Source organism: Triticum aestivum, chromosome 6B (assembly GCF_018294505.1).
Source record: "Triticum aestivum cultivar Chinese Spring chromosome 6B, IWGSC CS RefSeq v2.1, whole genome shotgun sequence".
NCBI classification, from domain to species: domain Eukaryota; kingdom Viridiplantae; phylum Streptophyta; class Magnoliopsida; order Poales; family Poaceae; genus Triticum; species Triticum aestivum.
This window is the reverse complement of record NC_057810.1, coordinates 498,799,163-498,815,138: the sequence shown is the minus strand read 5'-3', so window position 1 is coordinate 498,815,138 and position 15,976 is coordinate 498,799,163. Positions and strand designations below refer to the sequence as shown.

Below are 15,976 nucleotides of genomic sequence, written 5' to 3'. Positions count from 1 at the left end.
AGCACCGCCATGATCACCATCGTCACTGGCGCGACACCTTGATCTCCATCGTAGCATCATTGTCGTCTCACCAACCATTGCTTCTACGACTATCACTACCGCTTAGTGATAAAGTAAAGCAATTACAGGGCGATTGCATTGCATACAATAAAGCGACAACCATATGGCTCCTGCCAGTTGCCGATAACCCTGTTACAAAACATGATCATCTCATACAATAAAATTTAGCATCATGTGTTGACCATATCACATCACAACATGCCCTGCAAAAACAAGTTAGACGTCCTCTACTTTGTTGTTGCAAGTTTTACGTGGCTGCTACGGGCTGAGCAAGAACCGTTCTTACCTACGCATCAAAACCACAACGATAGTTCGTCAAGTTAGTGATGTTTTAACCTTCTCAAGGACCGGGCGTAGTCACACTCGGGTTCAACTAAAGTTGGAGAAACTGACACCCGCCAGCCACCTGTGTTCAAAGCACGTCGGTAGAACCAGTCTCGCGTAAGCGTACGCGTAATGTTGGTCCGGGCCGCTTCATCAAACAATACCGCCGAACCAAAGTATGACATGCTGGTAAGCAGTATGACTTGTATCGCCCACAACTCATTTGTGTTCTACTTGTGCATATAACATCTACGCATAAACCTGGCTCGGATGCCACTGTTGGGGAACGAAGTAATTTCAAAAAATTTCCTATGCACACGCAAGATCATGGTGATGCATAGCAACGAGAGGGGAGAATGTTGTCCATGTACCCTCGTAGACCGAAAGCGGAAGCATTAGCACAACGCGGTTGATGTAGTCGTACGTCTTCATGATCCGACCGATCAAGTACCGAACGCACGACACCTCCGAGTTCAGCACGTGTTCAACTCGATGACGTCCCTCGAACTCCGATCCAGCCGAGCTTTGAGGGAGAGTTCCGTCAGCACCACGGCGTGGTGACGATGATGATGTTCTACCGACGCAGGGCTTCGCCTAAGCACTGCTACAATATTATCGAGGTGGATTATGGTGGAGGGGGGCACCGCACACGTCTAAGAGATCCAAGGGATCAATTGTTGTGTCTATAGGGTGCCCCCCTCCTCCGTATATAAAGGAGGGGAGGAGAGGGCCGGCCAGAAGGAGGAGGCGCGCCCAAGGGGGGGAGTCCTACTCCCATCGGGAGTAGGACTACTCCTTTTCCTATTTGGAGAGGGAGAGGGAAGGAAGAGGAAGGAGGAAGGAAGGAAAGGGGGGCCGGCCCCCTTCCCAATTCGGATTGGGCTTGGGGTGGGGGGCGCCCCCTCCCTTGATCCTTTCCCCTCCTTTCCACTAAAGCCCATTAAGGCCCATATACCTCCCGGGGGGTTCCGATAACCTCCCGGTGCTTCCGTATTATCCCGATCTCACCCGGAACCATTCCGATGTCCAAATATAGTCATCCAATATATCGATCCTTATGTCTCGACCATTTAGAGACTCCTCATCATGTCTGTGATCACATCCGGGACTCCTAACTACCTTCGGTACATCAAAACACATAAACTCATAATATAACCGTCATCGAACTTTAAGCGTGCAGACCCTACGGGTTCGAGAACTATGTAGACATGACCGATACACGTTTCTGGTCAATAACCAATAGCAGAATCTAGATGCTCATATTGGCTCCCACATAGTCTACGAAGATCTTTATCGATCAAACCGCATAACAACATACTTTGTTCCCTTTGTCAACGGTATGTTACTTGCCCGAGATTCGATCGTCGGTATCTCAATACCTAGTTCAATCTCGTTACCAGCCAATCTCTTTACTCGTCAGGTAATGCATCATCCCGCAACTAACTCATTAGCTACATTGCTTGCAAGGCTTATAGTGATGTGCATTACCGAGAGGGCCCAGAGATACCTCTCCGACAATCGGAGTGACAATCCTAATCTCAAAATACGCCAACTCTACAAGTACCTTCGGAGACACCTGTAGAGCACCTTTATAATCACCCATTTTACGTTGTGACTTTTAGTAGCACACAAAGTGTTCCTCTGGTAAACGGGAGTTGCATAATCTCATAGTCATAGGAACATGTATAAGTCATGAAGAAACCAGTAGCAACATACTAAACGATCAAGTGCTAAGCTAACGGAATGGGTCAAGTCAATCACATAATTCTCTAATGATGTGATCCCGTTAATCAAATGACAACTCATGTCTATGGCTGGGAAACTTAACCATGTTTGATTCAACGAGCTAGTCAAGTAGAGGCATACTAGTGACACTCTGTTTGTCTATGTATTCACACATGTACTAAGTTTCCGGTTAATACAATTCTAGCATGAATAACAAACATTTATCATGAAATAAGGAAATAAAGAATAACTTTATTATTGCCTCTAGGGCATATTTCTTCAGTCTCGCCCATTGGATGAGTGACACCTGTGCCAACGCGGAGCTGACACGTGTCTCCTCCAGCCAATGATGATTTTACATGTGGAAAATCCCCATTGGTCTGGGCTGTTAACGGGTTATCGGATCCAAAACCGGACCCGATAGATTAACGACGTTCCGTTACGGTGGATGCCACGTGTCGGTCACCCTTTATGAAAGCACTTATGTGACGCGCGATTTATCGTCATGGAAGTGGACACTTCCGTGATGATAATTTTGGTAATGTCATGGAACACTTCTATGACATCACAGGTATGACTATCTTGATTCTGTCATAAATTCGTCATGGATGTACATGCATGACAAAATATGCGACCTACTGCGACAAACACGTATTATCATGGAAGTGTATTTTTTTTGTAGCGATGTGAGCCACATCCCAGACCCAGAGCCAACACGCGAATGTCTTGGTGTGCCCCCTCTTCAGCGTGCGCGTGTCCAGGCGGTCGATGCGCCCAAAGTCACCGAGGGCCTCGTCCACCCCGTCAAGGGACCAGAACTACATAGGCAAGTCCTCGACAACGACACACACATGGAGGTTGCACTTGAGGATGGTTGTGTGGTAGTCTTCATGCCAGGCCTTGATGAAGTACTTGCCGGCCTCCACCTTGAGCACGCCTCGCCGCACTACGCCGTCGCGATGCACTGGGAGGTCGAAGTGGACGAGGAAGGCCTCCGGGTGGTGCGTGGTGGTGCGGAGCTGGTGGGCCAGGGAGCCGAGATTCTCGTGGATGGCCCTCCCCACTGCCATTGGGTTGGTGAAGTGGTTGCGGTCAGCGGCGGAGAGCGTGATGGCGTGCTGACGCAGGATTTACTCTTCGTGTTCCAGGGCCGGGGACACCACGATCACTTTGTTGCTGGTGCGCGACCGCCGTGCCGGGTCGCAGTGTAGGAAGCGGTCCATCGGTGCCGACTCGAGCGCTGGCGGGAAGTAGAGGCGGTTGCGAACAGGAGCCTTGGACGGCAGCGGCCCCAACCTGGCGCGGGCAGACCCTCCTGGACCCCCATTCCGAGGATTCTGCGCGCACTCCTTGCCGAAGTGCCCCGCGCGCTTGCAGATGATGCAACAGAGAGGATCACGACATTCGACGAGGCGGTGGCGCTTGTTGAGGCAGCGAAAGCATTTGCCCTTGAACCGGCTAAAGAAGGCTACATGACTGCAGCCCGCATTGATGTCTCTGCTCTGGTCCGAGCGGTGTGCCTTGGGGCATGGGCGCTGGATATATCGGAGGCGAGCCCGCCCTCCGGTTCTTCCGCGACATGTCCTCCGTCCATCCCCCATCGTCCCCTGCTGCTTGGCTTGAAATGGAATGGTTGACCGAGGGGGAGGGTGAACCACGACGGATTTGAGCCCCCCCAACGAGGGGACTTGCCCAGATCCAGCGGTCCAAGGCGCAGATCGGCAAAGGGATGCACCTTCCGGTGCAGGATTCGCAGTGTCGAGGCCGGATCTGTCGCTGCCACCGTAAACACCGCGGAAACTGGGGATGATGGAGTCGGCAAACCGCCAGGGCGAGGGGTGTCACCAGCGGACGGGAAGCGGCGCCGGGTGGAGGGGCCCAGGCGTGCACGGCTAGCAGCAGGGCAGGTCATAGGGCCGCGATTTGTGGGCGTCGTGGCCGGAGTGGCCAGCGGCGGGTGCGGGAGCGTGGTTAACCTCACTACGCTCGCCATCGCCTAGGAATCATACGGTCGTGGGGCGACCGGCCGAATTGTTGCGCCGGGGCACAGTAGTGCCCTATTATGATCCATATTTTCGAAGAGTGCTGATTACTGTACTCTGGTTGTACAATGCAGATGTCTTGCAACTCCTGATCCCGATCTATTATAGTACGTTTTAGTATATATAAGTAACCAACAAGATGCCCATGCGTTACACGGAACATTAAGATGCATTTGTATGAGTAGTTTATATTGTAAGAGAAAAGGATGAACGAGGGAATGCCTTATTTGCAAATGCGGAGAGGGGTGTAGGTATCTTTTTGCAAAATTACCATAGTTTCCTTTCTATCCGTCGGATATAAATCGGATGGCCTATATTACAGGATGGCAGGAACACCATCATCACCAACTCTATTTTTTTATAAGAGTAGAGATAAAATCAGGGTCACGCAGGGGTACATGCATCTCACATGGATTCAGTTCCCAACTACAACACCTTCTCGTCCTATCCCCACTTCCAGCTGGGCCCCATCCACTTCAATAAGACAACATAGTCCTGTCTGTCACGTGGCCCCCACCCCAACGGACCCCGCTTCTTCCACCGGAAAACGTCGTCTCCGGAGCACCAGAGTCGCGACGCCGGTAGCCCTCCTCACTCCCGCTTAACCTTCCTCGCCGTCGGATGCGACCGCGGCGTCCCCAATGGCGTCCTCCTCCGCCGCCGAGCCAGGGGCCCGCCTCTCCGATCGGAGTACGCTCTCCCTTCGATTTCCCCTCCTCAGCTCGATTCGGTCCCGGGTGTTTGCGTCCTGATCTGGTGTTTGGGGTTTCTCTTGCGCAGCGAGGAGGTCGCCCCTGGGCCTGAGGGCTATGGTGCTCCTGATGCACGTGGTCTTCGTCGGCGCCGTCTTCCTGCTCGATTCGACCCTCGATAGGCGGATCCACGAGGAGCCGTGGTACAGTTCCCACCTTATTTTGCCCACCAGTTCAATTTTTTTGCTTGGTTCCAATCCAAATTTAAGATGCGCTGTTGATTTGTGCGGCGTTCGTAGCTTCGTTCCAGCTCTAGGTATCACTCGAATGATCGTTTTCCCTGTTTTAAACCATATAATCGATATGATTCTACGAGGAAAGGTAGCTTTTGGGGTGCTAGCGTGCTGGTTGTCCGCGTGCCACCAGCTATGAAGCATAAATCACGTAATTCTACACAGTGATAATAATATGCCCTTCTCAGAGGTCAAAGCACTCTATTGTATATCTGAGTGGTATTTGGTAGTTTGTTGTAGTGCTGTTTTGCTTGACTGTTTCAGCCAGAGTGTAGGCATCGTGGTTCTCAGTCTTATTTAGACTCTGCTCACTAGGAGAATATGTTACGCCATGATTTCCCCCTCATATTGCACTACAAATCCCCGTCCATTCCGTTCTGACTTAGGATGTGTACAGTTATCTCTTTTTGGTTGTTGAGGATCTCCATTTGGTATCATTTTATTACAGGTATATTGGAGTGTATGGTGTGCTCGTTCTGATCGCCTTAGCGCAATACTTCTACACTGCTGGTTCATCTCCAGGGTATGGAATAGCCTTATTGAATTTGTTATCATACACATTATCGATTGAATCTCGAAGTACCTGACTTTGGGGCTCCTGTGCCGTCAGCTATGTTATTGATGCAATGCAAGCCAGTGGTGGGATGCATGCAACCTTCATCAATACTGCTACTCTTTCAAAGTAATGTCGTAATCACCATAGCATAGAAGCGTTGACAACCTATCTGAGGTATACACTGATACTTATACTTTCTTGTGTGTGTGTTTTTGATGATTAAGAAAAGACAATCTAGTTCAAAACATGGAAGCTTAAAGTCCTGCACAAACCGGCCTGATCTAGAGAAACTTAGACCAATGTCTTCTTCATCGTCATGGTTGCATCAAATTGTGGATCTTTATCCTCCTGGGTCAAGCAACAGGTAAAGCTCGAGAAATTATTTTTTAGGGTATATGCAGTAGTAAAATCCTTGTGTTTGCTCACTGTCATAATATTAGTTTAACATTCTTCTATATTTCCTTTGTAGGGATTGGACTTGCCAATATTGCAAAATTATCCAGGTTTTGTTTTATCTTCTCAATTTATGGTGCTAAAGCTTTCATAATTATGACATGCAAATGTTCACTACGTCCATTGTATAAAATCATCGGATTGAACTTCACATCAAGTGTGGGTTGGTGACACGAAAAACAAGGCATTTTTGTGAGCCATGAGTTATGTCCACGTACCTTTGGTTGTATTTAACTAAACTCCTTATGTCACTGGTTAAGAATCGTTAAGTGGATCTATAAGAATTCAGGCATTATAATTACAGTTGATTGTTCCATGTTATAGTTGAAGTAGTCTATTTGCAGACTTTCTGTCATACTGTTGCTCTAAATGGTTTCATTGTATTGCCTATTAAAAACCCATTTAGGTGCCCTAAGGCTATGACGAGTATCTTTAAGCTCCCTGAGACCATCCTGAGGGTCTTCTACATCCTGATGCATTACTAAATAGTTTTTTTTCACATGTCTTTGTTTCACACTGATCTGTGTGATCCACTGATCCTACGTCCTACTCTTCAAACTTTTTCCATGTAAAGCTTTTGTTGATTGTCTAAGTTCACTTTTTCCTACATTACACTTTTGCAGCCACCTCGTACCAGACACTGCCATGATTGTGATAAATGTGTCCTTCAGTTTGACCATCACTGTGTTTGGCTTGGAACGTGCATTGGCAAAAAGAACCATTGTCGTTTTTGGTGAGTTTTGGCATGTATATTTCCTGCATTATATTTTTTACATGTACATAATGATTATGTTGCTTGGTATGCACGTTCATGTTTTTCCGTTGTACACCGTCTATGTTCTACTGTGCACTCTGCAGAATAAATCTGCATGTGTATTTATTGGCTTGCTTCTGGACATCTGGTGCTGTATAAACATTTTGAGGAGCCTGCTCTATGCACGCACACTGCATAAGGCTTGATTTGTGTGACTGTCAATGCATATCCACCCATTCTTTGATTATACGAGCAAACAGATTACACTTCACCTGGTCATGGTTTCTGAATTTCGTTTTTATCTCCAACATGCAACCTGAACATCTTTGATTTTATCATACACTATTCAGTACTAGTAAGTTACACGCGCCTTGCATGTGAGAATGAAGTGTGAACAGATATCAACATACCACATTATAATAGTCAAATATACATTTGGAGTCACACCAAATAAATTTAAGATGTATGTTCAAGTTTCATCGCCCATCCCATTTGAATTGAAATTATAATTACTTAATATTTGATGACCGTGTGGTATAATACTACGCAAAACTCATGTGAAATGTATAAGAACAGTTGAGTACACCATTTGCAAAGAAAATTGGATTTTGGAAGATGCTGCATTACCTTTAAACCCCCCCAAAAAAACAGAAACGAAAATAAAATAAATGTCAGTTCTTTTGGAAGAAAAAACTTGGGAGAACTCCCGTATGGAAGAGTCTAGAACAAATGAGAAATGTATGTGTTACGTGCATATTGTACACTGTAAATGATAGAATAAACATGAATGGTGTTCTTTGAACAAAGAAAACCTGGAAAATTGAAGTTTGGAGAAGTCCAGAACAAAGGAGAAGTGTCTTTGTTTTCAGGTTCGTGCATAAGCACAGGTGTAGAATCTTCTGGATTAGTACACGTGGTATAATCCAATGTGGAGGAGAGAATATCCAACAGCCAAGACTACTCGGATTTGCCACCTCTCAACCGTTGGATCGGCTTCATCCAACAGCCGATAATCATTGTTATTCGTACACTATATAGTGGTATAGAAACAATGTATACGCATAATGTTCTGAAAACACATTTTGATTAATCTGTTTCTGTTATTTTCATGTGGCTAATCTAATAAAGATATAGCCGAAGTTGAAGTTGATTGCACGCTTTGCACAGGGCATTGATTTGTGACTGAAAGTAAATGGGACAGGATATAGACTTGATTTTACATATGGATTGTAAAATTTAGTTGTAAGGGTTAAGTTGCCATGTGCAGTTACAAGTCAATTTGTTCAAAACTATCAATACTAGGTAGCTGATCTGAAATATTTGAACTGATGTGTTAGATGACGGATGAACCCTTTTCTTTTAGAGAGAATTCCTTATTTGACCCTTTCTTAAATTTTGCTTCCCTATTTGGCCCTAAACAAAAAATTCTTCCCTTTTTGACACCATATTTACAATTTGTTCCCTATATGACATCTCCATCAAATCTGTTACCATTACATCCATTTGGCCTGTCAGTATTTTCTTCCATGGACCAAAGTGCTCCTAGCTGTTAAACACCAAAAAAAAGGACAGACCCAGTGCATAGAAGCTCCCACACAAGGTGGGGTCTGGGGAGGGATTATAGGAACCTAGTCTTACCCCTGCAAAGTGCAATGCAGAGAGGCTGGTTCGAACCCAGGACCTCTTGGCACAAGTGGGGAGGACTTCACCACTGCGCCAGGCCTGCCCTCTAGCTGTTAAACACCAGAAAGAAAGAAAATAAAAGGAAGAGATGGATCGATCGAACCTTTCTCTCCTCTCCCCGATCCCTGTCCGAATCCTCTTCCCCGCGATAGAACTCGCTCTCTCCCCCGAGCATATAGCAGCGGCGGTGCAAGGCTAAGGGGTATGGGCGACCTAGGTGGGGCTGTGGCTGTGGGTGGCGACCAGGACAGGGCGGTGGATGGCTGCCAAGGCACTGAGGCGGGAGGGGGCAAGGCGGCTGCGGATGTCGCGAGTCAAGGCGCGGCAGAGGTGGTAGTTGGCAAATGCCTTGGTGTGGCTCGGCCGTAGGTGAACACGACTGCAAAGGGGTTGGCCCACGGCATTGAGGTGGGCTTGGCCTCGGTGCGACTGTGCAGGCCACGTGGTGCAATGAGGTGCGAACAGCTTCTCCTGACTTCTAGGATCGCCCTCTCTTGTTGGAGCCGGACGTCCATGCAAAGCTCCACTTCGAGGTTCTTTCGTCATTCTTGATGCGGCGAGCATTGAACTGGCCAAGGTTTTATCGAATTAGCCGAGGTTTCCTTGGATTCGCCTTGTTTGATGCAAGATTGTGTACAAATTGGCTCCGATTTGGTCAAATCAACACGCCCGTCGTGCAATTTAGCTTGAGATTTCATGGGCAGGGCGAAGAACTCGTGGATGTTTCAGGAAAAGTACAGAAACAACCTTTCTTGCGATCCTTTCATTGATCACCACCTAGACTAACTCAAATTCCATCTCACCAAATCACCGGCACATGGCGTCGCTGTCGGAAGGTATGCTCCTGAAGCTGCTGGACAAGATGAAGAAGGGCGCGGCGAAGCCAGTGGGCGAGCACTGAACGGCGGTGCTGCAGGTGACGGGCATCGTCTCCGTGGACCTGTTCCGGCGGCACGGCCAAGCAAGGGATGAGCACCCTCTGATCTAACGACCAAACAAGAAACGGCCCTTGTTATTAGAAATATGAAGCATGCTAGCACGCACTTCCTATTAACCAATTCACCAATTTGAAGATTGGTAAACAGAGATAATAGGAGCCGAAGTCAATCCCTTAAAACATTCCTCCCCGAGGGGATGGTTGCTTCGTTCCCTTGTTTACCGAACTCTGTTCAGGAGATAGGTCTACCGCTGCAAACTCATCTGCTTGTAAATCCATTAGAGGAGGCTGAGGCAGTTGCAGAACTAGACAACCGGCAGCGGCGACTGCCTCAGTCCGAGCGAGCACATGGTCTCTGGCTGCGCGTGGCTGGCTGGTGGCATTCCTCTGGTCCTCCACTTACCGGCTGTGTGCATGATCTACGACTGCTCGTGGCCAGCAGGAGGCGTTCTCGTCTGCCGACCGTGCGCGTGGTCTACGGCTGCCGGCGCACGCATGGTGTATGGCTAATTATGTGTATAGTTCCGAACATGGGCTAATTAGAGGACTTAATAGTGTGTGTAATGCTTTTGAACGTGTTGAACTAACCAGTATGATACTGATCTTAGATATGGTAGTACAAGTTTTATAGATGTTTTCTACGAGTTTTACACACACAGATAAGTTTAGCTAAGGACCAAAATATTGGAGTGCAACATCGCTGAAAATGCACTAGGGGCAAAATGGTCGTTTCATCCCGTTAGTGTCTAAAATGGACGGAAGTGCGCCATATAGGGAACAAAATTTACATTGGGAAGGGACAAATAAGGAATTCTCTCTTTTCTTTTACCATGTACTCCGTCTAAGCCAAAATATAGTGCATATTAGTTTTATCCTAAGCCAAAAATTATAATTTGACCAAGTTTTGTAGAAAAAATTGTCGACATCTACAATACCATTAGATTCGTCATGGAATTTATTTTGTTATTATAGATATTTGGTACTTCAAAGTTCATATATTTTTCTATATAGTTGGTCAAACTACAAAGTTTAACCTAGGAAAACTCTTAATACGCACTACTTTGGCATGGAGGGAGTATAAAGCTCATTTGGTTCGACTGCTTAAAAAAGGTTAACTATGTAAGCACCAATCTTTTTTGGACTTTACTGGCAGTACAAACTGTACTGTTTATGTTGCGGAACCTTGTGATGTGTTTGGTTCAATTATTAAAGTTCTAATAGTTTTATAACAAATGTTTTATATTTTCTAGGTGGTACATATTTGAAGAATCAATCCTGTCTACCTGGACTGTTGCTCTGTACATTGAGTCACTGCATTTAGATATTGAGAAAGTCTGGTAAAACATATCTCTTCTGAGCTCATATTGTTGTCCATAAGATGTGACTTCAATCCTTTCATTCGAGCCTTTCTTTTCTGGTTATCTCATGGAACTTATTTTTGTTACCATGGCAGGTGGAAGGATTTTATTGGTGTAATCCTGTTGGCAGTATTGATATTTATCCTTATGTTCCTGCTGTTGTTGTTGATGTTTCATAGGTAAAGCTTTTTCCTGGTCGCTTGATCTCTCTAACCATACAAGGCCTTCTAATTATTCAAAAGAGACGTCAAATGGTAGCATTTTTTATTTATTTTCTTGAATTGTTAAGTTGAGAACATGTACTTAAATTTCCTTCGGGAAAAAGGAGGGGAGAAAATCATGGATTTGAGCTTTGTCGAAACATTACTGTCTAGCAAATGCATAGCAACAGGCCAATGGTTGAACATATAATTTTTTTAAGTTATTTCTGTTTTAACTCCCAATACCACTTTGTCAATTTTCATTGAGTTATAAATTGAAGTACAATAGCATATAATGCCTGTTGAACCAAAAGGTCACACTACGGGGTTAACCCAGCGACTAGAGGATCAGAGGGCAAAAGCCAAAGCAAAGCGGTACACATGCCTGTCCTTCGAGCGCATGGCTGGAATTTGATAAATTTTAGGCCATTAATTGTTGGTAATGCTACAAAGGCATCATCTCCATGCAGCCCCTGCCCAAAAGGAGCAACTATATTTCGTCTTCAATGCATGCATGTTTGGCTGAATTCCCCCCTTCTATACTTTTGCAGTTATATTGCTCTCACAAATCAAACAACCTATGAAGTGGCCAGAAGGAAGCGGATATTCTACTTAAGGTATGCAATACTGGAGGCGACTCACGCTCCAGCTTGCTGTGATTCATCATTGCTGTATCATTAACTCGGTACTGAAACACTGGAGCTGTACTACTTGCAGGGGAATTCCTGATAGAGTTCATCCGTTCAGTAAAGGCATATGCAGAAACATCTATGACTTCTGCTTCACTGGAGAGAATGGATTTGTTCTCGAGGCCGTGCCCCCAATTGAGGAGCTGGAAGCCAGAGCAGCCCCGTACACATGCCGAGATCTGTTTTGCTGCCGGTGCTGTTGATACATGTGTTGTACTGTACCATTCGTTACCCCCACAGCATGTGCTGCAGTCCATCATTCAAACTTGCTCGCCAGTGGAAGCATGTCCTCCGTGAGCTCCGCCAGTAGATGCCCTTTGAGTTCATTTTCATGAGAAAGTGCATGTACATTCTTAGCGACAAGAAAATGTGTGTGGTCCATGGTATAGAAGACTGTCCCTATTGTATCAGCAACATTCGACTGAAAGTAGGTCTTGAGGACAGTAACTGTATCGGGCGACTGCTCGCGCTTCTGTATAAAAATGTCCATTCGAGTTGTGGTTGTTTATGCCAGCGTTCAGTTTACTCTCTGTTTTTCTTTTGGCTAAGTTCAGTCGAGCTTGACGCAGTGGTAAAGCTTCTGCCTTGTGACTATAAGGTCACGGGTTAAGTCCTGAAAACAGCCTCTTACAAAAATGTAGGAAAAGACTGTATACTATAGATCCAAAGTGGCAGGACCCTTCGCAAGCGGGAGCTACATGTACTAACTCCAATTCAAATTCTTTGAAGTTCTATGTTTGTCCTAACTCACACATTTTTAAGTTTGACCAATTCTAGGACAACTAGTACTTCAAACATTTTGGAACTAGTTTTGAAACGAAGGGGCTTACCCAACGTGTTTGGGACTAAAGACTTTGTTATTGTTGTTGTTGTTGTTGTTTGTTTTAGAATGAAGGGAGTATCAGATATCTTGCGACGTCATTTGATATATACGACATAACCTTGTATGACACCGAGTATCTTGTGAACTCATCTGATGTGACACCGAGTACTAACAATGACACATCATGGCGGAGCGAATATATATTTTACAACAACCAACCAACTGGAGTAGCACATTGGCCCTGTTTAGATTCATGGGTTAGAGTTAGTTTGGGTTAGTTTGGACTCAACTAACCTAAAAATATCCAAACAGGAGGGTTAGTTTGGGTTAGATGCATCTAACCATGCATCTAACCCATTCAAAAAAATCTAACCCACATAAGAGGTGCTTATTTGGGTTAGTTCTTCTTGGGACCACTAAAAAACACCTTTTTCTCTCACTCTCCCCACAACAGATCCTTCCCTACTTCCTCGAAGCTTCTCGTCATCTCCCTCCTTCCCTCTCACACCGCTCATGAAGACGCCTTGTCGTATCCGCTCCATCTAACCCTGCCATCCAAACACCTCTTTGGCTAGAGTTAGTTCAGGGTTTGTTCAGGTTTAAAATCTAACTCTAACATCTAACTGAGTTAAAATATGCAAACAGGGCCATTAATTGTCTCGGCTTTGATCGAAAGAGACGAAGTCACCGAGGAGGAAATGACCAAACAAATGGACTTTGGTCCGGTTGGCAACTGCTGTCATTTTTGCCGGCTCACAAATTGTAGCCAACAGCTACCACTCTGAGGTCTGAGCCGGTGCCCAGTACTGATGTAGGTTTAACCTGGCATGATTTAACAGCAAATTATCCGCTGTTACTCGTCGGTGCTTACGAGGTTTGATCTGTCAGGTCATCATATATTGGTTATCAAATCAGACGAGCAAGGTTCCAAGGGAAAAGGAATGAGCAATGCTATGCATACGGCACTTTTAAAACCGATGAAGATAATGTAGGGTCAGTTAACATGAAGCAGCCTACCCATTGTAGGGCTGCAGCTCTATTCTTTTCTGATCTAAGCATGTGAAGCTGCCATCAAAGAGCACTCTACATTTGTTTTTTCCTTCTAATCTTTTCTGCAGTTGTATGATGATGAAAGCAGCAGTCTTCCTTTTCCTCGCCGTTGGGAGTTGAGAGCAGCCGTTGCTTCAACTGACCCCCTTGTTCACTTCTCCCAAGGCGGTTATTTTTTTTTCTTTCTCTTTTGCATCTTCTCGTGACCAGCAGACCAGGTTACACCCAGTGCAGGTGCGCGTCGTTGTCCACACCTAAGCTGCCTCCCCACCATCATGCTGCTTTCTTGAGCAGACATGGCAATCTACGTACGTGGTCAGCAGTGACAGCATCCATTCAACTGTCAGCGAGAATATTACAGGAATCAACGTGATAGTATCATACAACTATTTGATATACGTAGTTTATTACTCACGAGTGTTTCAGCTTCAACTAACCTCTAGAGTAACATAACATAACCCGGAGGTGACGTCCAAGCAAGCCTTTAATTCTGCATCCACATCAAACAGAGCAGAGCAGAGCAGCACAGCCAGACATCCCTGATATTTTTAACACCAAAGCGACGCATTTTATGTCACGCACATAAACAACAGAGCCGATTTGTCTAATTGTCGTGCTTTGCTCACCGTTCCTGATCAAATCCGCGACTTTTTCTCGTCGACAATGTCGATGCCTGCCTTGTCGTGCGTCGAGAGTCAGCAGATCTGCCAACAAAGTCATCGTGGCACCGAACTCGCACGGCCAAATTGACTCCACCTTGGCTTAAACAACTACGTACTTTTGTGCGCCACGAGTGTAGTGTAGACACAGGTGGGGTTTTGAGAGATCGGCCTGTAGTATATATATGTTTTCTACCCGGCATATTTAATGTCAAGTCATCAGCACCGCTCGTTTTGAAAATGGGCCAGCAGGTCGCGTGTAGAGACACTGTTGTCCGCCTAAAATCCAAAAGTATTCTGAGACCTTCCACGCACAGTTCGCACGAGCGTTGGTCTGTCTCTTTACTGAAATCCGTGGAATAATTCGACGCCTATGGTTGTCTGGCTGATCCATTCCAAAATGACGCCAAAACACCGCAAGTTGCGTGAGGGCTTAGGCCAACTCCACCACGCGACCCCAAACGGACGTCTGGATTAGTCCGAATTTGTTCCTTTGGAGCGCCGATGGGTTCGCCCGTGTCCGGCCGTGTTCGTTGGGTCGTGCGTGCGTCCACCGCGCGGTCGCACCCCAAATCGTGTCCGGGGTGGACGGAAATAAAATTTTTAATGAAATAACTAAAAAAGCAAATAAACGCATTTAAAAAAACATAAAACATATATATGGGTTGGCACAAAACGGCCCAGTTTCAACGGCCACTTAAAAGGCCCAGATTCATAATTAACATAATAAGAAAATAAAAAAAACTCCTCCCGCGCGCTCCTGCCGCGCCTGTCGGTGCCGTGGCCGTGGCCGTCTTCACTGGCCGGCGGTGTCGTCGTCGTCGCTGACGAGGTCGACGTACTCCGGCGGCGTCCAGAGGTGGGGCGGCGGTGCTGGTAGACGGGGCCGGGCTGGACGGCCGGAGGTGCCTGCACCACCTCCTCCCGCGGCGACGCCTCCCGCTCCGGTGACCGCGGCGGAGTGGGGCACCAGTTCACGCCCAGGTCGGCGGCCATCTCCGACGCAGTGCAGGACCAGCCCCACCCCTGGCCCAGGAGCTGCTCGAACGCGGGCGGGTCCTCCTCCATCGGCTCCTCCGTGACGGCCGCCGTGACGGCCGCCAGCTGCAGCTCCGGGAAGGCGACGTCCCCGGCGGCAGAGAGGGCCATGGCCTCCTCCAGGCCGTCCCACTGCCGCTCGTCGTGCGTGTTCATGGAGTCGTCCATGACACGCTGCAGGAGACGGGCCTCCTCCTCCTCTGTCATGCGAGGAGGGGGAGGGGGCGACAGAGACGGGGAAGGCGACGGCGTGGGCGTCAGGCCGCGCACCCGCGTACGCCGCGGCTCTGCACGTGGCCTCCGCGGCCCCGACACGGTGCCGGCGAAGTAGGACGCGCGGCGCGTGCCGTGCTCGTCCTGGAGCCATGTGTCCCAGAGCGGGGAGTCGGGGGCATACCTGTGGTCGTAGTACAGGTCGTCGGGGAGGAGGCGGCGGCGGCGGTTGATCTCATCGCGCCGTGCACGGCCGGTCGCCGGCACTGGCGGGATGGGGACCCGGTCCGTGGAGAGGTGCCACCCGTTGGGGAAGTGGGCCTCGCTCCATGGGACCGGCGTCCTTGTCTCCCAGTACCTCCAGCACACGTCCGCGCAGATGTACTGCCGGTCGCGCTCGCCGGAGGGCCTAGGGGCAATGGTGAAG

The 15,976-nt window shown here is 47.4% G+C and overlaps 1 protein-coding gene across 1 annotated transcript; it reads left to right on the top strand.

The window, feature by feature from the left end:
* The first annotated feature begins 4,619 nt into the window (after positions 1 to 4,619).
* LOC123137664 (protein S-acyltransferase 10) lies at positions 4,620 to 12,272 on the top strand. The gene is made up of 11 exons (XM_044557490.1): positions 4,620 to 4,841; positions 4,932 to 5,046; positions 5,585 to 5,659; positions 5,747 to 5,818; positions 5,922 to 6,056; positions 6,162 to 6,195; positions 6,769 to 6,878; positions 10,770 to 10,856; positions 10,973 to 11,056; positions 11,629 to 11,694; positions 11,795 to 12,272. The coding sequence occupies exons 1-11, from the start codon at positions 4,793 to 4,795 to the stop codon at positions 11,967 to 11,969; spliced, it is 1,002 nt and encodes a 333-aa protein (XP_044413425.1). The 5' UTR covers positions 4,620 to 4,792; the 3' UTR covers positions 11,970 to 12,272.
* Positions 12,273 to 15,976: the final 3,704 nt, after the last annotated feature.